Raw genomic sequence first — 21005 nt, forward strand, 5'->3', positions numbered from 1 at the left:
TCAGAAGCCTTACAGCCAGCTTCCCCAGATAGCCATGCCAAGGCCAGAAGCCTCCTGATGAACGGGGGTGCCCTGCCAGGCCAAAATCCGTCTTCTCCAGGGAACCAACCAGGCCAAAAGCCAAGCGGCCTGGGGAGTTCTGCCAAGCCAAAAGCTCGCTGGCCGGGGGGACCCAACCAAGCAAAGAGCCAGCCAGCTGGGGGGCCCTCCGACAATACCTCCAATACAGCATTTCCACTGCCAAGCCTAACTAACTTCTCAGCTGCAGTGCACTTTCAGAAGGCATTACTAGTCTCACTGCTGCTGGGAGAGTGGCAAAGGAACCCAAGTCTGCCTGACAGCTCCACATCGCTCACAGCAAAGCTGCACGAGCAAACAAAACGCTCTCAGCTGCAGAAACGGAGAAACATACTTCACTCCTGCCTTGGAAGGAGCTGGGGAAGCCTTCCGAGGCCTGAAGCCTCCTGGCCGGCCAGTTGGCCCAGGCCGAAAGCTGGTTGGCTGTTCAGGGGAGCACTGCCAGGCGAGAGGTGGCCGGCCGGCTGGCCCATGGAGCTCTGCATTTCCAGACACCTCCAAGCCAGCCAAAGGGGCCCTGCCAGGCCAAGAGCTGGCTGGCCGACTGACCCGGGCAGCCTTGCTGGGCCAGAAGACTCCCGGACGGCGTGGGGGGCCCTGCCAGGCCAAAAGCCCATAAGTTGTGATCCAGATAAGACAGAAGAGACTGTGCTGGATTTCCCTGGGCATCAAAGCACCGTGAGACGCTCTGATGCCCTCTTGCAATTCTTTCTCCCTCCACCAGCACAAGAGCTGGCGTCAAAAGGCGCAATGACACTGTCACAGGCGTTCTGGAGGTTTTTAAAGGGTAGGCCCCTGATAAGGCTTTATTGATGGTTTTGCCCCTCTACATTTCACTCTAGATCTCCTTGTTGGCCTGGAGAAGGGAAGGCAGCGGGGTGACCTCCTTGCAGCCTTCCAGTACATAAAGGGAGCCTACAAGCAGGAGGGGAGTCAACTCTTTGATGGTGTAGCTAATGGCAGGCCAAGGGGAAGTGGTTTTGAGTTGAAGATTGGATGCCAGATTGGATTGTTCTTTCCAGAGAGAGTGGTGGGATACTGGAACAGGCTGCCCAGAGAGGTTGTGGATGCCCCGTCCCTGGAGGTGTTCAAGGCCAGGTCGGATGGGGCCCTGGGCAGCCTGGTTAGTATTAGATGTGATGCAGATGGGATTCACGCATCTGTTTTGCTGCCTCCAGTGGAGCTGTCTGTCCTGGGCACCCCATGCCCGCATCAGCGTGGGTAGGGTGTGGCCTTCCTGCGGAGTGGGGGTTTGGTCTTTGGAGGCTGGCACTCGGGAGACCCCGTTTCTTCTTTTATGGGTGGCAGCAGTCCAGGTCGGGTGATGGGAGACTTCTCAGGCAGGCTGGACTCACCACGAAGTGGTGATGCTGCCATCTGCCCCAGTGCATCCTGCACTGGCCTGATCTTCCTTGCCCTCTGCCTGAGAAGTTTAACTGAGTCACATGTCAGTGGGAGCCTGGATGGTCTGCCTTGAGACACTGTAGACTCAGCCCTTGAGGAAAATGATCTTGGATCTTTTGTGAAAGCTATTATTGGCCTCAAGGCGATCTGATGGGCTGAGGCCTTGGCTTTCTGCAGTTTCAGCACCGCACCCTCATGATGGACTTTTTCTGCTCCCTCTAGTTCATCAGGGAATCTAACATGTTTGGCTCCTGGTGCTCGGCGCAGCTCTTCCTGGCTTGGTGTGCCTGCCTCCCCCTGCAGCTGGCAGGTCAACGGCTGCTCTTGGGCTTCAGGCACTCTCCGGATCGCTGGCAGCAGACTGAAAGGGCAGAGCGGGAGGGGTCCGCGTGAGTGGCTGATGGCTTTGGGGCCGCATGCTGCAAGCCTAAGCCAGGAGCCTTGGCTGCAACGCAGCCCTCCCCACAGACAGCTCAGCGGCTGCCCCGTGGCTCTCCTGAGATGCGGAGAGGGGCCAGCCCTGTGAGCTGGGGGGTCCCCATCCCAGCACGTGGGTGCTGCGTTCAGCACTGTTGGGCGGCCACCAACAGTGACCCTCTGGGGCAGGGAATGGGCTCTCGTTCGGTCACCCCCATGCGCATCCCAGCTCAGAGCCTCCAGCCTCACCTGGCCTTGGAGCTCTCCTTCAGCAGTACGCTCCTTATCCTTCTGAAGTGCTCTCCATCAACGCTGTCTGAGCTCAAGCGTTTGATGAAGGTTGGACGGCTAGCAAATCTCACTGGAATGGAGAAGGCAGAGGAGATTCACCGTAAACCCTTTGGCTCACTCACAAGGGGCTCTCAGGCCTGTTCCCAGAGCAGCCGAGAGGGCTGCTCTGCTCCCCCCACTGCTGACATCTGCACCGCCCTCGGACCCTCCCTGACACCATCCCTGGCCCCACTCCTCCTCTCTGCAATTCAGCTCTGTTTTGGGACTGCAGTAGTGACGTTGGCTTTGGGAAAGAGGAGCTGGGTGGTGATGATGAGGTGGCAGAGTAACTTTTGGGGACCGTATCCTTCCACTGGGGGAGGGCAGGGCCTAAGATCCGCACATCCTCCTGCCATAGCCAGGGATGGGGGCACGTCACGCTCAGCGCCTTAGTTTGTGAGAGGCCAACAATTCCTTAGTTTGGGAAGAGGCCGTGCTGAGCTGGCGTGAAGCTTTGACACAAGTCAGAGCCCTTGGCTGATGGTCAGCAAGGGATTTCCCATCTCAAGTATGCTGCCCGTGCTGCGGAAAGGAGCTGGCAGTTGCTTTACCTTTCTTGCCCTGGACGAGAGGTGGCAAAGTCTCTTCTTTCTTTGGTTTCTCCGGACCAGGGAGGCTTCGTGAGGACTTGTGGTTTGTTCCGGGCGGTGGCTTGGGAACAAACTCCATTTGAAACCTGTACGTGACGAGAAGACAGCAACCGGTGTGACGCAGCGCTCCAGCAATCCTTGTTGCTCTCTGGTTGTCTGCTCCCAGGCACATTTTCATGCTGCATGAAGCACACGACTTTCTAAAGTCTTCAGCAGCATCAGTCGGGTTAAGTGAGGGGGAAATAGTTTCAAAAGGCAGGAGGGAAGATTTAGATTGGATATAAGGAAGAAGGTTTTGACAGAAGGGTGGCAGGCACCGGAACATCTTGCCCAGAGAGGTGGTGGGTGCCCGGATGGGCATTCAAGGTCGGGCTGGACCGGGCTCGGAGCAACCTCATCTGGCGGTAGGTGTCCCTGTTCCCTGCAGGGGAGTGGGACTAGGTGCCCTTTCGGGGTTCCTTCCAGCTGAAATCCTTCCATGACTGTAGGACATATGCTCATGGCAGGACAGTCGTGGACACAAGGAGCAAGTGTGATGGAATGAGAGCTGAGCAGCTGCATCAAGCAGCAGCTACGGCCACCAACATACTCACTTGGGAAAGACGACAGCGCAGCCAGAGAGCGCCAGGGAGGCCACCGGTGCCATCCGGGACACCACCGTGTCCAGCAGCCAGGGGGCCTGCAGGGGAGAAAGGGGGAGGATGTGGGACGTCCTCGTGAAGGCTGAGGCATTGGGGACACGAGGAGCCCAAGGCTGCGAGAGCTGACAGCAGCACAGCACTTGTACGGCCTGAGCAGCTGGCCAGATCCTGGTGGGCTGTGTGCGGGCACAGCAGGTGTCACAGCTCTGCCTGGGTCATGGAGAAACTACAGCTCACCTTGAAAGCAGCTCTTCTGAATTTCTCTTTCCCTGACAGCTTCTCGAGGAAGTTGTAGTAGAATTTCATTTGGAAGGTCAGTCCGTCAATGAGGAGCACGCCGATGTCCTTGAGGACAACGGCAACGTTCTCCCCATTCTGCAGGCAGCCGGAGAGCAGGGACACGGTGCTTTGAATGCAAGTCCGGAGTGTCTGCCAGCTCAGAGAAGCAGCTGCGGCCACCTTGCTGTATTTCAGCGGCTCCACCTTCCTATGGACTGAAAAATGCGAGGGACGGAGTTGATGATACGGTTGGTTTTCCACAGGTGCTTTAGGTGGACATCAGGCAGAACAGCCCCATATTTGGACGGGCTGATCAGAGGGAGAGGTTTACTTTTGAGAATGGAGGCGCTGGCCGTTTGCCCTGTCCATGAAGCCAGCAAAAGTTTAATCCCCCCTCCTACCTGGCAGGGACTCCCTGTGGGCCTTGAGGTGGTGCGTGGCTATGAGGTTTGTAGCCAGGTGAAACACGGGCCACTGCAGAGTCACTGTCCCATCCTCAGTCCGGATGTCTTTGGAGATGGTGTCAAAGAAGCCAAAGGTGGGAATCCAGACCCCCTGCAAGTGGGAGAGTAAGGAAGGGCGGAAGGGTTATGGGACGGCTGGAGGAAGAGCCGGAGGGGGTCCAAGGTAGGGACAGCCCTCTGCCGCTGTTCAGAGGCACAAGCCAGGGCATCGGGAATGGCTTTGGGAAGGGGCTGCACAGTCTTCTCCTTCCCCTTGCCGTCCCAAATGCAGCACAGCAGGCAGGGCAGAAGCAGCCTCGTGGGATCCAGAGGCTTCCAGAGACCGGGATCAGCCCTGAGATAGACAGTGCCCGACACAAGTGATTGTGCAGGATTTGCAGAAAGCCCGTGGGATGCCCAGGAGAGAAATGTGGGGGCAGTTTCCTGCTTTCTGTGGAGGGGAAGACTCAGAGGAAGTCCAGGCTGAGCTGGACGGGGAGAGGAGGAACCCGACAGCCAACACACCTTCTGCAGCAGCAGCTGCTCCCGTACGTAGGCGGCCACCGCATCCCAGACGGCAACTCGCTCTGGAGGGCAAAGGAAAAGCAGGTCACACTCTGCATCTGCCGCTTCCCAGCACCGCTACCGCTGCCAGGCAGGAGCGAGGTGGCAGATGGAAAGTGTCATCTCGTGCCAAGGTTGGCTGCAGCACCGCTCCTGTGCTGGCTGTGGACCCGTGTACCTTCGGTGTCGGCGCGTGTCGGTCTGGAGGCACGCCTCGCTGCGGGGCCGACCTCGCTCATCCCGTTCCGCCTCGTGCCGGCGGCTTGCTCCTTGTTGGCGCCAGCCATGCCGGAGCTCATCCTTCAGATGCGTCTGCTCTCTGCCAGATGCTCCTTCAGGATGCAGGACCCACCAGCGTGCTCTGCCTTTACACCCCTCCCGGGTGCCCGTGTCACAAACGTCGCCACGGCGATGCGATGACAGCATGGCCGGTGCTGGCCGCTGCCCATTGTGACGCTGGCACCAGCAGCCTGCTGCCCGCCCTGGGTGGGAGCGCTCACCCCTCTCTGTTTTCTCTCTCTTTTCTTTGCTCTCCATGCGGTATTAGTCGTTTTCCTTTAGTGGCCGTTGCCTGAAGTGATGTTCAAGTAGGAGATACGGAAACAAGTACTGTTCCAAAGTACTCTACCCGTAACGCTGATGACCTGTGGTCAGAAAGTTGCTTAGTTTTGCCTGGAAGTCGTTGATTCCTTGTTAGAACGCTCCATAAATTAGCCGGCATTGATCCTCTGTGTCACAGTCATGACTCCATGGCTCCCGCGACCCTGCCGGGCAGGGAGTGCTTTGTTTGGGGGATCCCAGAGATTTGCTTTCCTCACAGCCTTCCAAGCGGGATGAGACATTTCACATTGTGGGCAGGATCACCTGAAGGAAGGAAGAGGAACGAAGAGGGGATATCGGCTGAGTTAAGAAAGCGGGACGTTGGATTGGATGACATCAGATTTGTGAACAGAAAGTAGAACCCGGGATTGTAGGGGTTGGAAGGGACCAGCGGGGGTTCACCACGTTCACCACCCCTGCCAAAACAGGTTCCCAGCAGTAGGTTGCCAGCTATCACTTGTCTTTGTACAATTTCTGAGCGGATGTCACTCTGTGGTGTCTGTGGGAATGGAATGTTGTTTCTGCATTAGATACTAAAAAGGGCAACTGGTTTGAAGAAGAACTTTCCTCCTTCCGAGCTTATCTCTATGCAAGGGAGGTCAAGCAGATATCCAGAAACAATAACCAAGTGTGGAGTGAGGGTCAGACGTTAATTAATTAATTAGAAGTTTACACTTAGCCAGCAGAGATCTATGTTTGTCCAGTGTTTGTATGTTTAGTGAAGCGTTGAGAAGATTGGGAACCTAAAGTATTCAGCCAATGAGGAACTGGGGGAGAAAGAGAGAAGCATCGGGCAATAGGGAATAAAAGATGTAACGCTGTTTTCTGAGTGCTGTCCTGCTTGCAGGAGGCCCCTCCATTGCAATTGCAAATAAAATCTGCTTTATCAGAGATACCGTCCTGATAAAGTATTTGGATATTTCCAACATACATCATTGAATAGCTTGGATTGGCAGGGACCTTAAAGCCCATCAAGTTCCAACCCCCGTGTCATTGTCCTTGCCTTGAGCATGGGGCATCCACAACTTCTCTGGGCAATCTGTTCCATTGCCTCACAACCTGATGTTAAGGACATTAGGAATTCCCTCCTAACATCTAATCTTATTTTCTCTTTTAGTGTGTAACCATTTTCCTTGGGCCTATCACTGTCAAAGATGTTTTTTTTCTGTTGTTTTGTTTGTTTGTGTGTTTGTTTTGAGGCTGTAGGTGTGAAAGATGTTATGTAATGTAAAACTGGAACAAAGAACTGAAGAGAAAGATCCAAATCACAGAAAATGTGCCAACACACCTCTCAGTTTCTAAACTGCTTTGGGGCCTGGTTTCTCTCCTTATTGGAAATACCAGTCTTTGAGGAGATTTATTGTGTCACTGTTTTCCAGAACTGTGTTTGGAGGACACAAAAGCATTCAGGTGCTGGGACACAGGCAGCTGCTATTCCTGCTTGGTCTCACCTCTGTATTTGATCTCCCTCACCCTGCAGGTGTTTCCAGCTCTCCTGAATAAATGACCATGGCTAAGGTCGTGTTTTCTGCAGGCAGTGTGGGCATGTGCCCTTCCCACTGCTCTCCAGATTTCCCCCTCCCTTTGCTCTTTGTTCTTTCAGATACCTCCCAGCTATCTGGTTACTCTAGGAGCTCCCATAAGTTGGAAACTTGGGCCATCTCAGAAGTCTAATGAATTCTTTACTCAACTTCTTATTTGTGTTTGTATGTACTTTCTCTGTCAAAAGTTCTTCTGGCACCGAAATTCCCCCTGGAAGGCAGACAGCTTGAACATGGCATCCAGCTGAGGAGAGTGTTTTACTGTTCATTCAATTGCATCGTGTTGATTCCCCTTTGTTGGCAACAAGGAGGAATCCCTCTGTGCCCATGTGCAGCTGGTCTCTGAGGAAGGCAAGTGGGAGTTGATGCAAAGGAAAAGCAACACTGAGCTGCAAATTTCAGAGAAGACTGATGTGAGGAAAAGGGATGAAAATCCCACGGGGCCAATGTGAGCAGTAATGGGCTTGGGAGGCTGAGGAGAAAGTCTGTCCACACAGTGAAAGAGCAAACCTCATTAGGAGACGCCTTGGATGAAGATGGACTGCAGAGTGCTGCCTTAATGTGCTATTAATGCCGGGGGAAATATAAATTAATAAATAGACTCATTAAATGTACTTTGGGCTCTTCCACTTTACATGCTCTCCTGATAGCTCTCCAGTTAGCTGTACAGGTTCTGAAGACTTGAGGAAGATGTCAGGAAGGCACAAAGCACTTGAGGGCTCTCGGGGTTGTACTGGTCTCCTTGGGGTGTTTGGTGCTGAGTCCATCATCCTCCAGTGCTGAGAGAAGATTGCACAAAAGTGCTCAGGAAGATAAAGTCAGGAGGAAGTTTCTGGGAGTATGAATGGGCCCCGCTGAGAGCCATTGCCAACACGGCCCCCAGGGACTTGTTAGAGCAGATAATTGGAAGCCATGATTACAGGGAGACAAAGGCGCTGTGCTGGTGGCTCTGATGCTGAGAACAGCAACCTTTGCCTTATGGAGCAGAAAGGCCAAACCCTGATGCCCGGGCCTTTGGAAGGGAGATCCTGTCCCCTGTGCAGGATTGAGACTATTCCTGGGGCAGTGGGAGCCTTTGCATGGGGCACAAGGAGGCCACGAGAGCCCAGTGCCACGAGGACAGCGTGTCCCCTCACGGTTCTCTGTAGCACAGATACCATCCACAGCCTGCTGCACAAAGACCGTGGCTCCGTCAGGGCCTTCCAGCGTTGCCAGCCCCTCAGCCATCTCCACCACGTGCTGTCCTACACTGTCCCATGCAGTCTGCACCCGTTTCCCTGCAGGACGTCGGCACCAAGCCTGCTTCCCATCACAGCATCTCCCTGCCTGGACTGCTGCCCCTGACCTCAGTGGCTGTTCTTTGGAACACACAGCTGTGGGCTGATCACAGAGTGACTCCGGGTGACCTCAGGCATCACAGCCCTGCCCTCAGATCCCACATCCATATTCCCACAGCCCAGTCCCAAATCTCACATTCCAAGCCCACAGTCAACATCCCAACCCCACATCCTACAGCCCACATCCCAATCCCACTTCCAAATCTCATTCCCAGGCCCTCATCCCAAGCCCATCACCCACCTGTCAATCTCAAGCCCTCATCCCAATCGCAATCCCACATCCCCGATCCCAATTCCGATCCCAATCCCATCACCTATGGCAATACAGAGCACCCCGAGGCCCCGCCCCCACAGCCGCTCCGCCCCGCCTCCGGCCTCTCATTGGTTGGGGGCAATTCCGGTCCGTTCGCGCCTCTCATTGGTCGGCGGCAGTTCCGGCCCGCCTCCGGTCTCCGATTGGTCGGCGGCAGCGCCGCCGGCTCCGATTGGCTGAGGCGCCGAGCGCGGGAGCGGCCGTTGCCTCCGGCTCGGAGCCCGCCGTCTTTCCTCTCCGACGCCGCCGGTCCCGCAGGCGCAGGCGCTGCGCGCCGGAGCTGTGCGGGCAGCACCGAGACGGAGCCGCGGCACGACGGGAGCGGTGCTGAGGAAAGCGGCACAAGCCGGAGGTGTGCGGGAGAACGGCTTGGGCCGGGGCCGGGGAGAGGAACCGTGCGCGGGATGCGGGGCTTTGGGACGGCTGAAGGACTCGGGGCCCAACCGCCGCAGCGCTGCTGCCCGCATCCGGGCCGTGCCCCCCCGAGCCCTCCGGCGCTGCTCCCGGTGCCCCCCGGGGCTGAGGTGAGCTGTGGGTCCGGGGGGCGGTGGGGGAGATCCGGGGGGATGTGGGAGTTTAGGGGCTGTGGGGGCTACAGGGGGGCTGTGGGGTAATATGGGGTTTGGGGGGGTATGGGGTAATGTGGGGGAATATCAGGGGATGTGGGGGAGAGTCGGGGGATGTGAAGGTATAGGTATTGTGTGGGGAATATGGGGTTGGGGGGCTATCAGGAGGGATGTGGGGCTATGAGGCGCTTTGGGGGGCTGTAGAGGGATATAGGGCTGCGTGGGTGATAGGAGGGTATGGGGCTCTAGGGCTTCGGGGGCCTTAGGGGTGGATATAGGGGTTCGTGGGGCTATAGGGTGCTTTATTGTGGCTACAGGGAGATTTGGGGCAATAGCAAGCTGTGGGGACTCTAGAAGTGGTATGGGGGATATGGGAGAAAATGGGGCTATGAGGGGGATAGAGGGGGATATGGGGCTATAAGGCACTGGGGGGGCTTTAGGGGGTGGTTTAGGGCTATAGAGGGATATAGGGTGCTATGGGAGCTGGGGGGGCGTGGGACTGTCGGTGGCTATTTGGGGAGCTATACAGTTGTAAGGGAAGATCATAAGGGGATATGCATGGGCTATCAAAGTGTTACGGGGGATATGGGAGTATAGGGGGCTTTATTGTGGCTATGGGGTGATATGGGGCTATAGGAAAATGTGGGGGGACTATAGGCGGGTTATAAGGGGATATGGGAGGGGTATAAAAGACTGGGGGGCTCTTGGGGGAATCTATAAGGGGTAGTGGGATGGCTATAGGAGAGTTCTTATGGGATATGGGACTACAAGGGGGTGTATGGGGGATATGGTTCTCTAAGGGGCTGTGTGGGGCCATAGGGTGATAGGGGGCTCTAGGGTGGGCTCTAAGGGCTGTGGGGCTAGAAGGCTCCCCCCTTCCTTTCATAGAATCACCAAGGTTGGAAAAGACCTAAAAGATCATCCAGTCCAACCATTCACCCACTACCAATAGCTCCTACTAAACCATGTCCCTCAACACAACATCCAGTCTTTGCTTGAACACCCCAGGGTCGGTGACACCTCCATGGGCTGTCCATTCCAGTGCCTGATCACCCCTTCTGAAAAGTAATACTTCCTAATGTCCAGCTTGAATCTCCCCTGCCGTAGCTTGAAACCATTCCCTCTGGTCCTATCACTAATGACACGAGAGAAGAGGCCGACCCCCAGCTCACTACAACCTCCCCTCAGGAAGTTATAGACCTTTAAAGGGTTAATGGGACTATAGGGGTTTGTGGTGGGCTGTGGGAGCGTCTATAGGATGATAGGGGGCTGGGGAGGGTCTACAGAGAGGGTTGTTATGCTATAGGAAGTTTTGGGGGGACGTAGAGGGGCTGAGGGGGGCAGTGGGGGAATATAGGGAGATATGGGCCTATAGGAGGTGTATGGCAGATGTGGTTCCATAAGTGGCTGTGTGGGGCCATAGGGTGATGGTAGGCTATAAGGGGACGTTGGGCTAGAAGGCTCACCCCCCTCTCCCACCCTATAACCTATCCATAGGTTTAACCTATCCATAGCAGGGTGGCTGAAATGCCAGTCGTGAAACTTAAATGAGAACTGAAGTTTGATTGGAATAGAATAGCACTGTTTTGTGGTCTTAAATCTCACACGTGTTTTCTCCTTGGGCTTCAGGTACAGATATAGTTTCATAATGGCTTTGGAGAAGGTTTCACTATCCAGTCTCCTGATCAGGAAGAAAGAAGAAGGTTTTTGGAGGACTTAATCATGAGTGGAGCTGCTGCTGAACCTCCACTTCCAAGAAGCATGCAGGTGAGGACGTTGTGCATCTCAGCCTTTGCTCACTGCAAGGTACCAGCGACTCAGTCTGTGCTGTGTGGTGATTTTCCATCAGCACTTCTGCTTGTGCCTGAGCACCAGGCATCCAGGCATCTGTATTTCCTCCCTCAGACCTCCCTTACCAGCTCCACAGCCCCCCTAGGATCTTGTTCCCCCTCCAGCTGGCTCTGAAGAGCCCTTCCATTTTTGAGAAGGCTGCCGGTTTAGTTCAGCATCTCCTGATGTGTCACAGAGATTCAGGGCGTTCAAGAAGACGCTTCTTTAAAGTGCTTAAGATGGTGAATTCTGCCAGACAAGCGCTTGTCTAATCAACCCTCTTAACCGCAAGGTTTCTTCTGTAGGTCCCGATGATGGCACAGGCATTAAACAGCACAGAGCTCGTCGCTGGGAAGAGGCTGTGCATTGTGTATGAAGGGAGAGATGGAGGAGGGGTTTGAACAGCGTTGTGCAGGAATGGAAAGCTGGTAAGAGAAACGGTGTATGTTCTGAGAGCAAGGGCTGTACAGCTCATCTCTGTGTTCTAACAGGAAATGCACGGCAGAGCTCTCTGCTCTCTGTTCTTTCTTGCAAGGTTACTGCCCTTCAAAGTGCTCTGTGGATTGGCATCACGATGACAACCCAAGGATGGCAGCAGGAGATGCAGCACAGCCCTCTCCAGCAGCAACGTGCGTTGATTCATCTTGCTAATTCTCAAAGGAGAAGGTGTGTTTAGCTTCCAAAGTTGGTGGCAAGATAGCATGTTTTGAAGGCTTTGGGGCTCTTCCTCTTCCGCATCCTAAGGCAGTGAAGGAGTTCCCTTGCTGTGTGGGAATGGTTCCTGTGCAAGGGCACGGTCGTCAGCCTGTAACAGATACTGAAGGTGATGGTTTTGTGTCTGCAATTATGGAGTTGGCCTTGTAGTGGCAGTTGCACCCACTAACATGCAGCTCTTTCTGACACAGGCAGCAGAATGGGCAGCGGTACTGCAGCTTCTCTGGCAGTCTTGCAGCTACGTCAGGAAGTAGCAGATGTGGATTTGAAAGAAGAACTCAGTTCCTGGGACGTTCCCCTGTTCTTCCCCTAGCTGTCCCCTTGCCCCAGCCCAGATTCCCCTTGCATTCCTGTAGGTGTTCCTTCCATCCCCCATGGCTGCCCCTTGCTTTCCCCAAGATAACCCATTACCTTTCCTTTACAGCCCACCCATAATTCCCTCAGAGCCCCGACACCTCCCTCCTCCCTCAATACTTTCCCTGCAAGATCCCAGTAGCCCCGCACAGACCCCATTTCCTCTTAATGACCTCCTCAGACTAGGAACTTCTCCACTACAGCTGGCCAAAAACCTCACATACCTCCATAGCCCCTAGCAGCACCCCATATTCCCCACTAGACTCCAGCAGACCCCCATTATTTCCTCCTTCAGATCTCCCTTATCGCCTCCAGGGCTCCTTAGCAACGTCAGAGACCTCCACAGTCCTTGACAGGACCCCTGCCACTATTCCAGGTCCCCAATAGCCAACCTGGGCCCCTCCTCACCCCCTTCTCCCTCCAGAACCCATACAACCAAATAATACTGGGGCAGGGGCAGCTGCTGCTGGAGTGGAATGTGGAGCTGCAGCACTTCCTGCACAACACAGATGTGGGTGAAAGTGATGTGGGAGCACTGGGGATATGGGCCACAGGCTGCAGGAGCAGAGTGCTGCGCAGGAGAAGGCAACGTGTGAGGTAAAGGTGGGACTTGTGGGTGTGGGAACGTGGGGTGGCATGGGGATGTAGAGGGTCTGGGGTCATGTGGGGAGGGGTTTGGGGTGAGAATGGGGGATGTGGGGTGGTGCTGGAATGCATTTTTTTATTTCTTCCTGAGAGGGGATTGGGGTTCCCTGTGGCCCAAAGGTGGGGCCCTGATCCATAACCTCTCATGACCCCAAAACCCCATAGAACTCAGCGTGACCCCAAGGCTCCACATGACCCATATCCCTGTGAGCACCATAACCCCGGATGAGGCTGTGGACAGTAATGGGTCTGTTCTGGGGTCGTTCAGGGGACGCTACAGGGTGGCTCTGGGGTCGCTGTACATCAGCTGCCTATAACATCTGCTGACCCCTGGCTTGCCCCCATCTTGCTGGGCAAGCTGGGAGTCCAGGGGCAGCAGGGGGCTATGGGAGAGGTTCCATGATCAGAGCAGATTCACCACCAGCTCTGTGTGTGGGAACATCGACCCCACTGAGCTGTGGCTGTGTCCCATAGCTGCCCCATTTCATAGCAGCCCCAGAGCCATCCTAGAGCAGCCCAGAACAGCCCCATCACTGCCCACGGCCCGTGGCCAGCAGCAGTTCCACCACCAGCAGTGTGTTGGGTAAAGGCAGCTCCTAGGTGTGGCTGTGCCCCATAGCTGCCCCAAAGTGCCCCTTTGGGGTCCTCCCATCCGTGTCCTTTGTCTGTCCCACAGCTTTGTAGGGCTTCCCCCATCCCAGCAGATCCCCCCAAGTGCCCGTGGGCTGTGTGAGAAACGCTCTCATCACTGCTCTTCCATCAGGCACAGCTCTCCCTGCAGCAGCAAAGCTCATCTGTTATTGCTATGGCTTCTCTGCACTCTCCCTCCCTGTGGTGAGGGACAAAAGGCGCAGCTGCTCACTGAGCTCCTTCTGCTCCTGTAGCTCTCCTCCCTTGGCAGTCCCTGCTCTCCTGTTCCCTCTTGGCTGGGGACTGCAGGCTCGCAGTCTAGGCCACACATCCGCTCTGCTGTTTCTCTAGGTGAGGTCTGTGGCCAACCTGGTCCTTTTGGTGTTATTGTGTGCTTTCCTATGCAGACAGGCAGGCAGGATTTCTGACAGCTGTTGCCATTGCTGTGTCTCATGCTCTGTCCTGCACCTGTGCCTTCCCTCGTGTGCAGTCTCCACCTTCCTTTGGTCCGAACATCCTGGCCCTGCTGTGCTCTGCTCAGCATCTATCTGCTGAACAACAGCACAGCTCTCACTCTGATCCTACTTATCCTGCTATCCGTGCAGATGTTAGAATGTTTCCTGACCGTAACAGCTCAGATGATTGCCAGCAGCACCCAGCTGACACACACAGCCGTGCTGACCACAGCAGGGTGCAGCTTCTTGTTGCAGAGTCCCGTAGCAGTGGGTGACCGTGCCAAAGGGGAATCCCACCGCTGCTGTTCTCCATCCTTCTCCTTCTGCACCCCCATGCATTCCTTCCTCCTTGTGCTGCGCTGCCATCAGAGCTCTTTGTCCATTTCTCGGGGTCTTTGCAGCAACTGCTCCAAGACCTGATGTTGGAGCCATTTCTTTACCGCTGTCCCAACTGCTCCAACGTCCCCAGTCTGGGACGCCTTTTTGTAAGGAGGTCTGCTGTTCCTTCTGCAGCTGACTTGGATTTCTTCTCCCACTGTCCCCATTAAGGAGTTGATTTCCTGCAGTCCGTCCCAGCTCCATCCCTGGTTCAAGTCTCCTTCATTGCCACGCAGCACCGCAGCACCCAAGCTCCAGCCCCTTCCTCAGTCTCGGTGGGATTGCTTTGCCACCAAACCTTGTGACAGGTGTTTCCCTGCAGAAGCATTCATGTCCTTCTTCTGGCTCTTTTGGACAGTTCCCATCTCTCCAAACTGAGAGAAACGGCTGCAGCCCACCCCATGTCGCCTTTGGGGCAGCTCTGGGGCAGTCCCACCCTGAGGAGAAGATGCCTTTTCCCCACACACAGATGGTTCTATGGCCACATGGGGTTAGCACAGGGGGTCGTGGGTCACATGGGGGTCCTGCAGGTCACAGAGTTATGGGGTGACGTAGGGTCAGATGGCACTGCACAGAGTTATGTGGTCAGATGGGGTTCTGGGTCACAGTAATGGGGTCAGAAGGGATTGTAGGGTCAGGTTGGGTGATAGGGAGTTACGGGTCTCAGTGTGTTATGTGGTGGGGGCAGGGATCCCAGAGTTCTGGGGCCACGTGGCAGTGGGTTGCAGCGTGATGGGGGCAGGCAGGGTCAGGGAGTGCCAGGGTCGTGTGGGGGTATGGTTCACGCAGGGCTGTGGGTCATGTGCCGCCATGGGGTCGCACACATACAGGGTTATGTGGTCATCTTGGGGTTAGGCTCATGTGGGGTCATGGATCGTGGCCCCACCTTTGGGCTACAGGGACCCCCAGTCCCATCTCAGGAAGAAATAAAGGCATTCCAACACTGCCCCACCTTTTTGACTCAAACCACTCCTCACATCCCCCCCTTCCCTCTATGTCCCCATAGCTCCCCATATGTCTGTGTCCCACCTGCAGCGCATGTCTTGCCTTCTCCTGAAGAGCATTCTGCTCCTGCAGGCTCTGTTTCTACATCCATCCCATGTCCCCCACATGTATATTCATACAACCCCCCACAGATCTCCATAGCTCATTAAGGACCTCCTCAGACCTGGTACTCCTCCCTCACATCCAGCCCAGGACCTCACAGCGACCCACAGTTCCCATCAACAACCCTTATCCCTGCTCTGGGCTTCCTCCTTATCCCCTCCCTGTTTCTTCCTTCGGACCTCCCTTACCCATTCCAGGACCCCCTTGGATCTCACAGCTCCCCACAGTTTCTGACTGGACCCCCATCTCCGTCCCAGGACCCCCACAGCCCACGTGGGGCTGCTGAACCTGGCGTCCTCACTGTATTGTGCCACAGTGCTGCACCCTGAGCCCTTCTGCAGTGCTGCAGATCCCAGGGCAGCGGGCACTGCTCTGTATGTCTCCGCCCGGCCCAGGAACGCCATCCCTGCGCTGCCTGTGGAAGTCTTTTCTTTGCTCCTGGCACATCTTCCATCTGCAGAGCACGTGAGGAGTGTCCCTCAGACTGCGCTCCAGGTTAACCTGCAGCGTCCAAACGAGGAATCCCGCAGCAACCCTCATCTCAGGATGGGGCTACAGCTGTGCCCCAGTGCCTTCATTAAAGAGAGGAGAATGAAGGAGCGTAACGGGGCATCTTTCCTCCTGACATTTCCCACCGTCTGCGTGTTGGCTGAGCCGTGGGAGTGGCATTTGGTCATAGAGCTGTGAGTGCAGGTATGTGTGCAAACAGGGGTGTGCAGAGATCATAGAATCACAGAATCATAGAATGGCCTGGGTTTTTAGTTTTCCGTGTGTGTGTGCACATGGCTGTGTGCAAGGCTGGGGCTGCGCTCTTGTACTCCTGCATGTGGGTGTGCAATGGGATGGGTCTGCACATGAGTGTCTATGAACAGGGATGTGTGCATCAAGGTATTTGCACACGGTTTTGTGATTTTTCACACATTTGCATGCACATGGGTGGAGTGTGCGTGTTGGTGTGCAAGGATGTGCTTGCATGTGCATGTAAATGCACAGGTTTGTGTGCGGGGAAGTCTTGCACGTGGGTTTGTGGTTCTTCACACGTATGTGCACACAGATGTGGGTGCAGGGCAGCAGCTGAGGTTCCTGGGAACAGGAGATTCCTGGGGGAGGTGGAACTCACAGGAGAGTACTGGAGAGCACAGGGCCGGGAAGCAGAGCTCTGCGCTCTGCACAACAGCCTGCAGGATGGCCTGGAGCGCTGATAGAAGCAGGATAGAATCACAGAATCACACAGAATGGCCCAGGTTGGAATGGACTCTACCACCTTCCCACCACAGGCAGGGTCACCAACCTCCACATTTCATACCAGACCAGGCTGCCCAGGGCCCCATCCAACCTGGCCTTGAACACCTCCAGGGATGGATGGAGCATCCACAGCCTCTCTGGGCAGCTGTTCCAGCACCTCACCACTCTCTGAGTAAAGAATGTCTCCCTGACATCCAACCTAAATCTTCCCTGCCTTAACTTCAAACCATTTCCCCTTGTCCTTCTGTTCTTTACCCTTTCAGAGAGTTGACTTCCCTCCTCTTTAGAGGCTCCCATTAGGTCCTGAAAGGCTGCCATTCGCTCGCCCTTTTCTCCAGCCTTCTTTTCTCCAGCCTTCTTTTCTCCAGCCTTCTTTTCTCCAAGCTGAACAAGCCCAGCTCCCTTGGCCTGTCTTCTCAGGGGAGGTGCTGCAGCATTCTGATCATCTTTGTGGCACTCCTCTGCACCTTCTCAACATCTCTCTGCCTTCCTTGTATTGCGGGCCCTAGATCTGGATGCAGTACTCCACAGTACTCTGCGCTGCCTCAGCTTCTACAGGTGGGTGTTTGGGTAGGGAGGGGGACACCGAGATGGGGACTGGGGCTAAGGGAGCCAGGGGCCGCATGCTGCTCTGCTTTGGCCCCGTGGGGCTTCTTTGTCACTCAGGGCCTCAGCCTGCGGCAGGAGGTGCTCTGTGTCCCCTGCACTCAGCTCTGGTGAGTCCCCCCAGTGGTTGGCCCGCAACCCCCCAGTCCCTCTTTCTGACCTCCAGGGTCACACCCTCCTCTGTGCTCCCCTTCGCACCTGAATACTGGAGCACCCTCCCAACTCCAGTTCCCCCATTCTGATTCCTGCAGTCCTCCTCCACCCCCCACCTCACTGCCCCCTTCTCAGTTCCCTCCCCATTCCCCATTCTGACCCCCAGGGTGCCTTTCCTCGTCCCCTTCCCCTGTCGCACCCCTCCTATTCCCCCATTCTGATGTTCCTCTTCCTTTCCCCCCCTCTCCGCCAGTGTACCCCCTGAATCCCCGATCCAGAATCACACCATCACCAGGGTTGAAATCACCAATAGCTCTCACTAATCCGTGTCCCTCAACACAACGTCTCAGTGTTCCTTGACCACCTCCAGGGCTGGTGACTCCACCACTCCCAGTGCAGCCCATTCCAGCACCCGACCACTCTGTTGGAGCAGTAATATTTCCTAACGTCCAGCCTGAATCTCCCCTGGTGCAACTTGAGGCCATTCCCTCTCGTCCTATCGCTGTTACATGAGAGAAGAGACCAGCCCCCAGCTCACCACGGCCTCCCTTCAGGAGTTACAGAGAGCAATGAGGTCTCCCTGAGATCCTTCTTGCAATGAGGGGCCCAGAACTGAACACAGCGCTCGAGCTGCAGCCTCACCAGAGCTGAGTGCAGCGGGACAATCACTTTCCTGCTCTGCTGCCATCACCATTTCTGATACAGGCCAGGATGCCACTGGTCTTCTTGGCCACATGGGCACATTGCTGGCTCATGTTCAGCTGCGTGCCAACCCATTACCCCAGGTCTGTTTCCTCTACATTGACTTCCAGCTGCTCTGCCCCACGCCCATAGCGGTGCCTGGGGTTGTGGTGGCCAAAGTGCCTCTCCAGTTGACCAGGAAGGCTGACAGATGATGGAAAGCAGCTTGGCTTTTCACCTCCCCCAGCTCCCCAGCACGCTTGGATGAATCTCATCTGGCCCCGCGGACTTGTGGCAGTCCAGGTGGAACAGGATGTGAACTTTGGTTGGAAATGCAATGCCAAGGGCTGCACAACTGTGGGACAGTTCTGAGTGTAAGGAAGGGCATCTGCTGGGTGAGTGCTTTGCTGGGTGAGCATCGCCCTGCTGAAGAGCAGCCGTTGTCTTTGCAGACAGCCACATCCACGGGGATTGGAAGCTTTTTCTGCCTTCCGGCTCTTGGCTGTTGCTCTGAGAGTGGAGGTTCTTGCCCGGAGAGAACCACCAGCAGAAAGGATCCCACGCGTGGCCTCTGAGCCCCTTCAGGCAAACCAGCTGGATGAGCGTGGCCTGTGACCTTGGCTTGGAGTTAAGCCAGCAGGCTTTGCCCAAAGCAGAATGACCTGTGGGCACAGCGTCCAGCAGGGGGAAGTGACCAACAGCTGGAGACAGCAGCAGCTTGAGCAGCGCTCTTGAGGGAAAGCCTCACTGTGAACACAGGCCCAGCAGAAGAGTAGCTTGTCCCTGTGCTCACATAGTAAGGTCTTCCTTTCTGACCTGTTACCTCTCAGCTGGTGCCTACAGCTGTGTGATGTGCTCTGCAGGAAGTGCTGACGTTTTGCATTTCACCTCGTCTTTCATCTTGCTTAAAAGCTTAGAGGCCATTTTAATTTCCACAGCCGTGAGCTCTGTGCCGCAAGAGCTCTCCAGCTTCTTCCTGTGATGTGAGGCTGTATTGTGTCTACTTTAAGTCAGGCTCTTTTCCCTTTTCATTTTAAGGTAGGAAAATTAATTTCTGGGCCGGGAGGAGAAGAAATGCGACAATCTTCCCTGCACTGTTCAGCTTGCCTGAGTTGCCAAGTGTTCCTCATTTGTCTTGTACCCTTCAATTCCAAGTCCAGGTCAGAGGTAAGCACCTACAGTTAAGTAAGCGATTTCACTATTTATTTCTGACTGTGGCAATTCAGTTCACAAGTCACACTTCATTTACAGTGCCTGCCTTAATTCTGACAAAGCTTGCAGTTGCAGCTGACTTCCCAAGGCTGCAGTACATGGTGGTGGCACAGCCTTGGGCTTCTGCATTTGTGCTAAGGCCACATTTCCTTCCTCTGTCTTGCAGGTCAGCTGGCGCTAGAAGTGGACGGTATCCCAGTGTGAATGAAGGTCAGTAGGAGCAGCTGCTGATGGGAGGAAGGAAGTGCAGGCTACTGGACCTGAAGCATCTCCCGGTACGGTAGCAGAGGAGGCGGTAGTGATGCTGGGGGGCAGTTGCAGAAGAACGGGAGGAACTCCTCAGCAGGAAGCCACAACCCCTGCAGCAAGCTGCAGGAGACTCAGCACGTGTGGATGCCCAGGAAGAAATGCAGGCCCGGTGTTTGAGCAGCGCTGGCCACGGAGTGCTGCAGCCCAAGAACAAAGCTATTCTGCCTTTGCCGAGATGGCTTTTCAGGGTGGACTAGTCTGTTCTCACAAAAACCAGAGGGCTGACTCATCCAAATGCTTGCTGGTTGCTTGGAAGCCCAAATCCTTCAGTCTCCAAGCTGGGGGCAGCCTGGGGGCAACATCTCCTGCGTGTGATCATGCGGTGCCTGAGCGAGAGGATGAGCCAGGCTGCTTACACAAGAGGCATCTTAATTTCTCTGTTTTGTTCACAGAATCACAGAATCACAGAATCACTAAGGTTGGAAAAGACCTATAGGATCATCCAGTCCAACCATCCACCTGTCACCAATGGTTCTCATTAAACCATATCCCTCAACACAACATCCAAACGTTCTTTGAACACCTCCAGGGTCGGTGACTCCACCACCTCCCTGGGCAGCCCATTCCAGTGCCTGACCACCCTTTCAGAGAAGTAGTATTTCCTAATATCCAGCCTGAATCTTCCCTGGCGAAGCTTGAAACCATTCCCTCTAGTCCTATCACCAGTTACACGAGAGAAGAGGCCGACCCCCAGCTCGCTACAACCTCCCTTCAGGTAGTTATAGAGAGCAATAAGGTCTCCCCTGAGCCTCCTCTTCTCCAGACTGAACAATCCCAGCTCCCTCAGCCGCTCCTCATAAGGCCTGTGCTCCAGACCCCTCACCAGCTTTGTTGCCCTTCTTTGAACACGCTCCAGGGCCTCAATGTCTTTCTTGCAGTGAGGGGCCCAGAACTGGACACAATACTCAAGGTGCGGCCTCACCAGAGCTGAGTACAGGGGAACAATTACTTCCCTACTCCTGCTGGTCACACTGCTTCTGATACAAGCCAGAATGCCATTGGCCTTCTTGGCCACCCGGGCACACTGCTGGCTCATGTTTAGCCGAGCGTCAACCAACACCCCCAGGTCCATTTCCTCTACACAGTCTTCAAGCCATTCCACCCCAAGCCTGTAGCGTTGCTTGGGGTTGCTGTGGCCAAAGTGTAGGACCCGGCATTTGGTCTTATTAAACCTCATCCCATTGGCTTCAGCCCAGCCCTCCAGCCTGTCCAGATCTCTCTGTAGGGCCTCGCTACCCCCAGGCAGATCGACACTTCCAGCCAACTTGGTGTCATCTGCAAACTTACTGAGGGTGCACTCAATGCCCTCATCCAGGTCATCAATAAAAATATTGAAAAGGACAGGCCCCAGCACCGACCCCTGGGGAACACCACTCGTGACCGGTCACCAGCTGGATTTAGCTCCATTGACCACCACTCTCTGGGCTCGACCCTCCAGCCAGTTCCTTACCCAGCCAAGAGTGTACCTGTCCAAGCCACGGGCTGCCAGCTTCTGCAGGAGAATACTGTGGGAGACAGTGTCAAAGGCCTTGCTGAAGTCTAGGTAGACTACATCAACAGCCTTTCCCTCATCCACCAGGTGG

At 55.3% G+C, this 21005-nt stretch overlaps 1 protein-coding gene and 1 long non-coding RNA gene across 2 annotated transcripts; one reads left to right on the forward strand and one right to left on the reverse strand.

Annotated features, from left to right (window-relative positions):
* Positions 1-856: 856 nt before the first annotated feature.
* On the reverse strand, positions 857-5045 carry LOC149913663 (uncharacterized). Its single transcript, XM_090128968.1, has 8 exons — positions 4925-5045; positions 4708-4769; positions 4141-4294; positions 3698-3954; positions 3413-3498; positions 2781-2905; positions 2149-2260; positions 857-1843 (listed from the first exon to the last, which is right to left on the reverse strand). The coding sequence occupies exons 1-8, from the start codon at positions 5043-5045 to the stop codon at positions 1291-1293; spliced, it is 1470 nt and encodes a 489-aa protein (XP_089985094.1). The 3' UTR covers positions 857-1290.
* Positions 5046-15104: 10059 nt separating this feature from the next.
* Positions 15105-20261, forward strand: LOC149913664 (uncharacterized). Its single transcript, XR_016460978.1, has 3 exons — positions 15105-15909; positions 18940-19068; positions 19280-20261. It is a non-coding gene; the product is annotated as an uncharacterized LOC149913664 (long non-coding RNA).
* The last annotated feature ends 744 nt before the right edge of the window (positions 20262-21005 follow it).

Source organism: Phasianus colchicus, chromosome 35 (genome assembly GCF_987193195.1).
Source record: "Phasianus colchicus chromosome 35, bPhaCol1.hap1.1, whole genome shotgun sequence".
NCBI lineage: Eukaryota > Metazoa > Chordata > Aves > Galliformes > Phasianidae > Phasianus > Phasianus colchicus.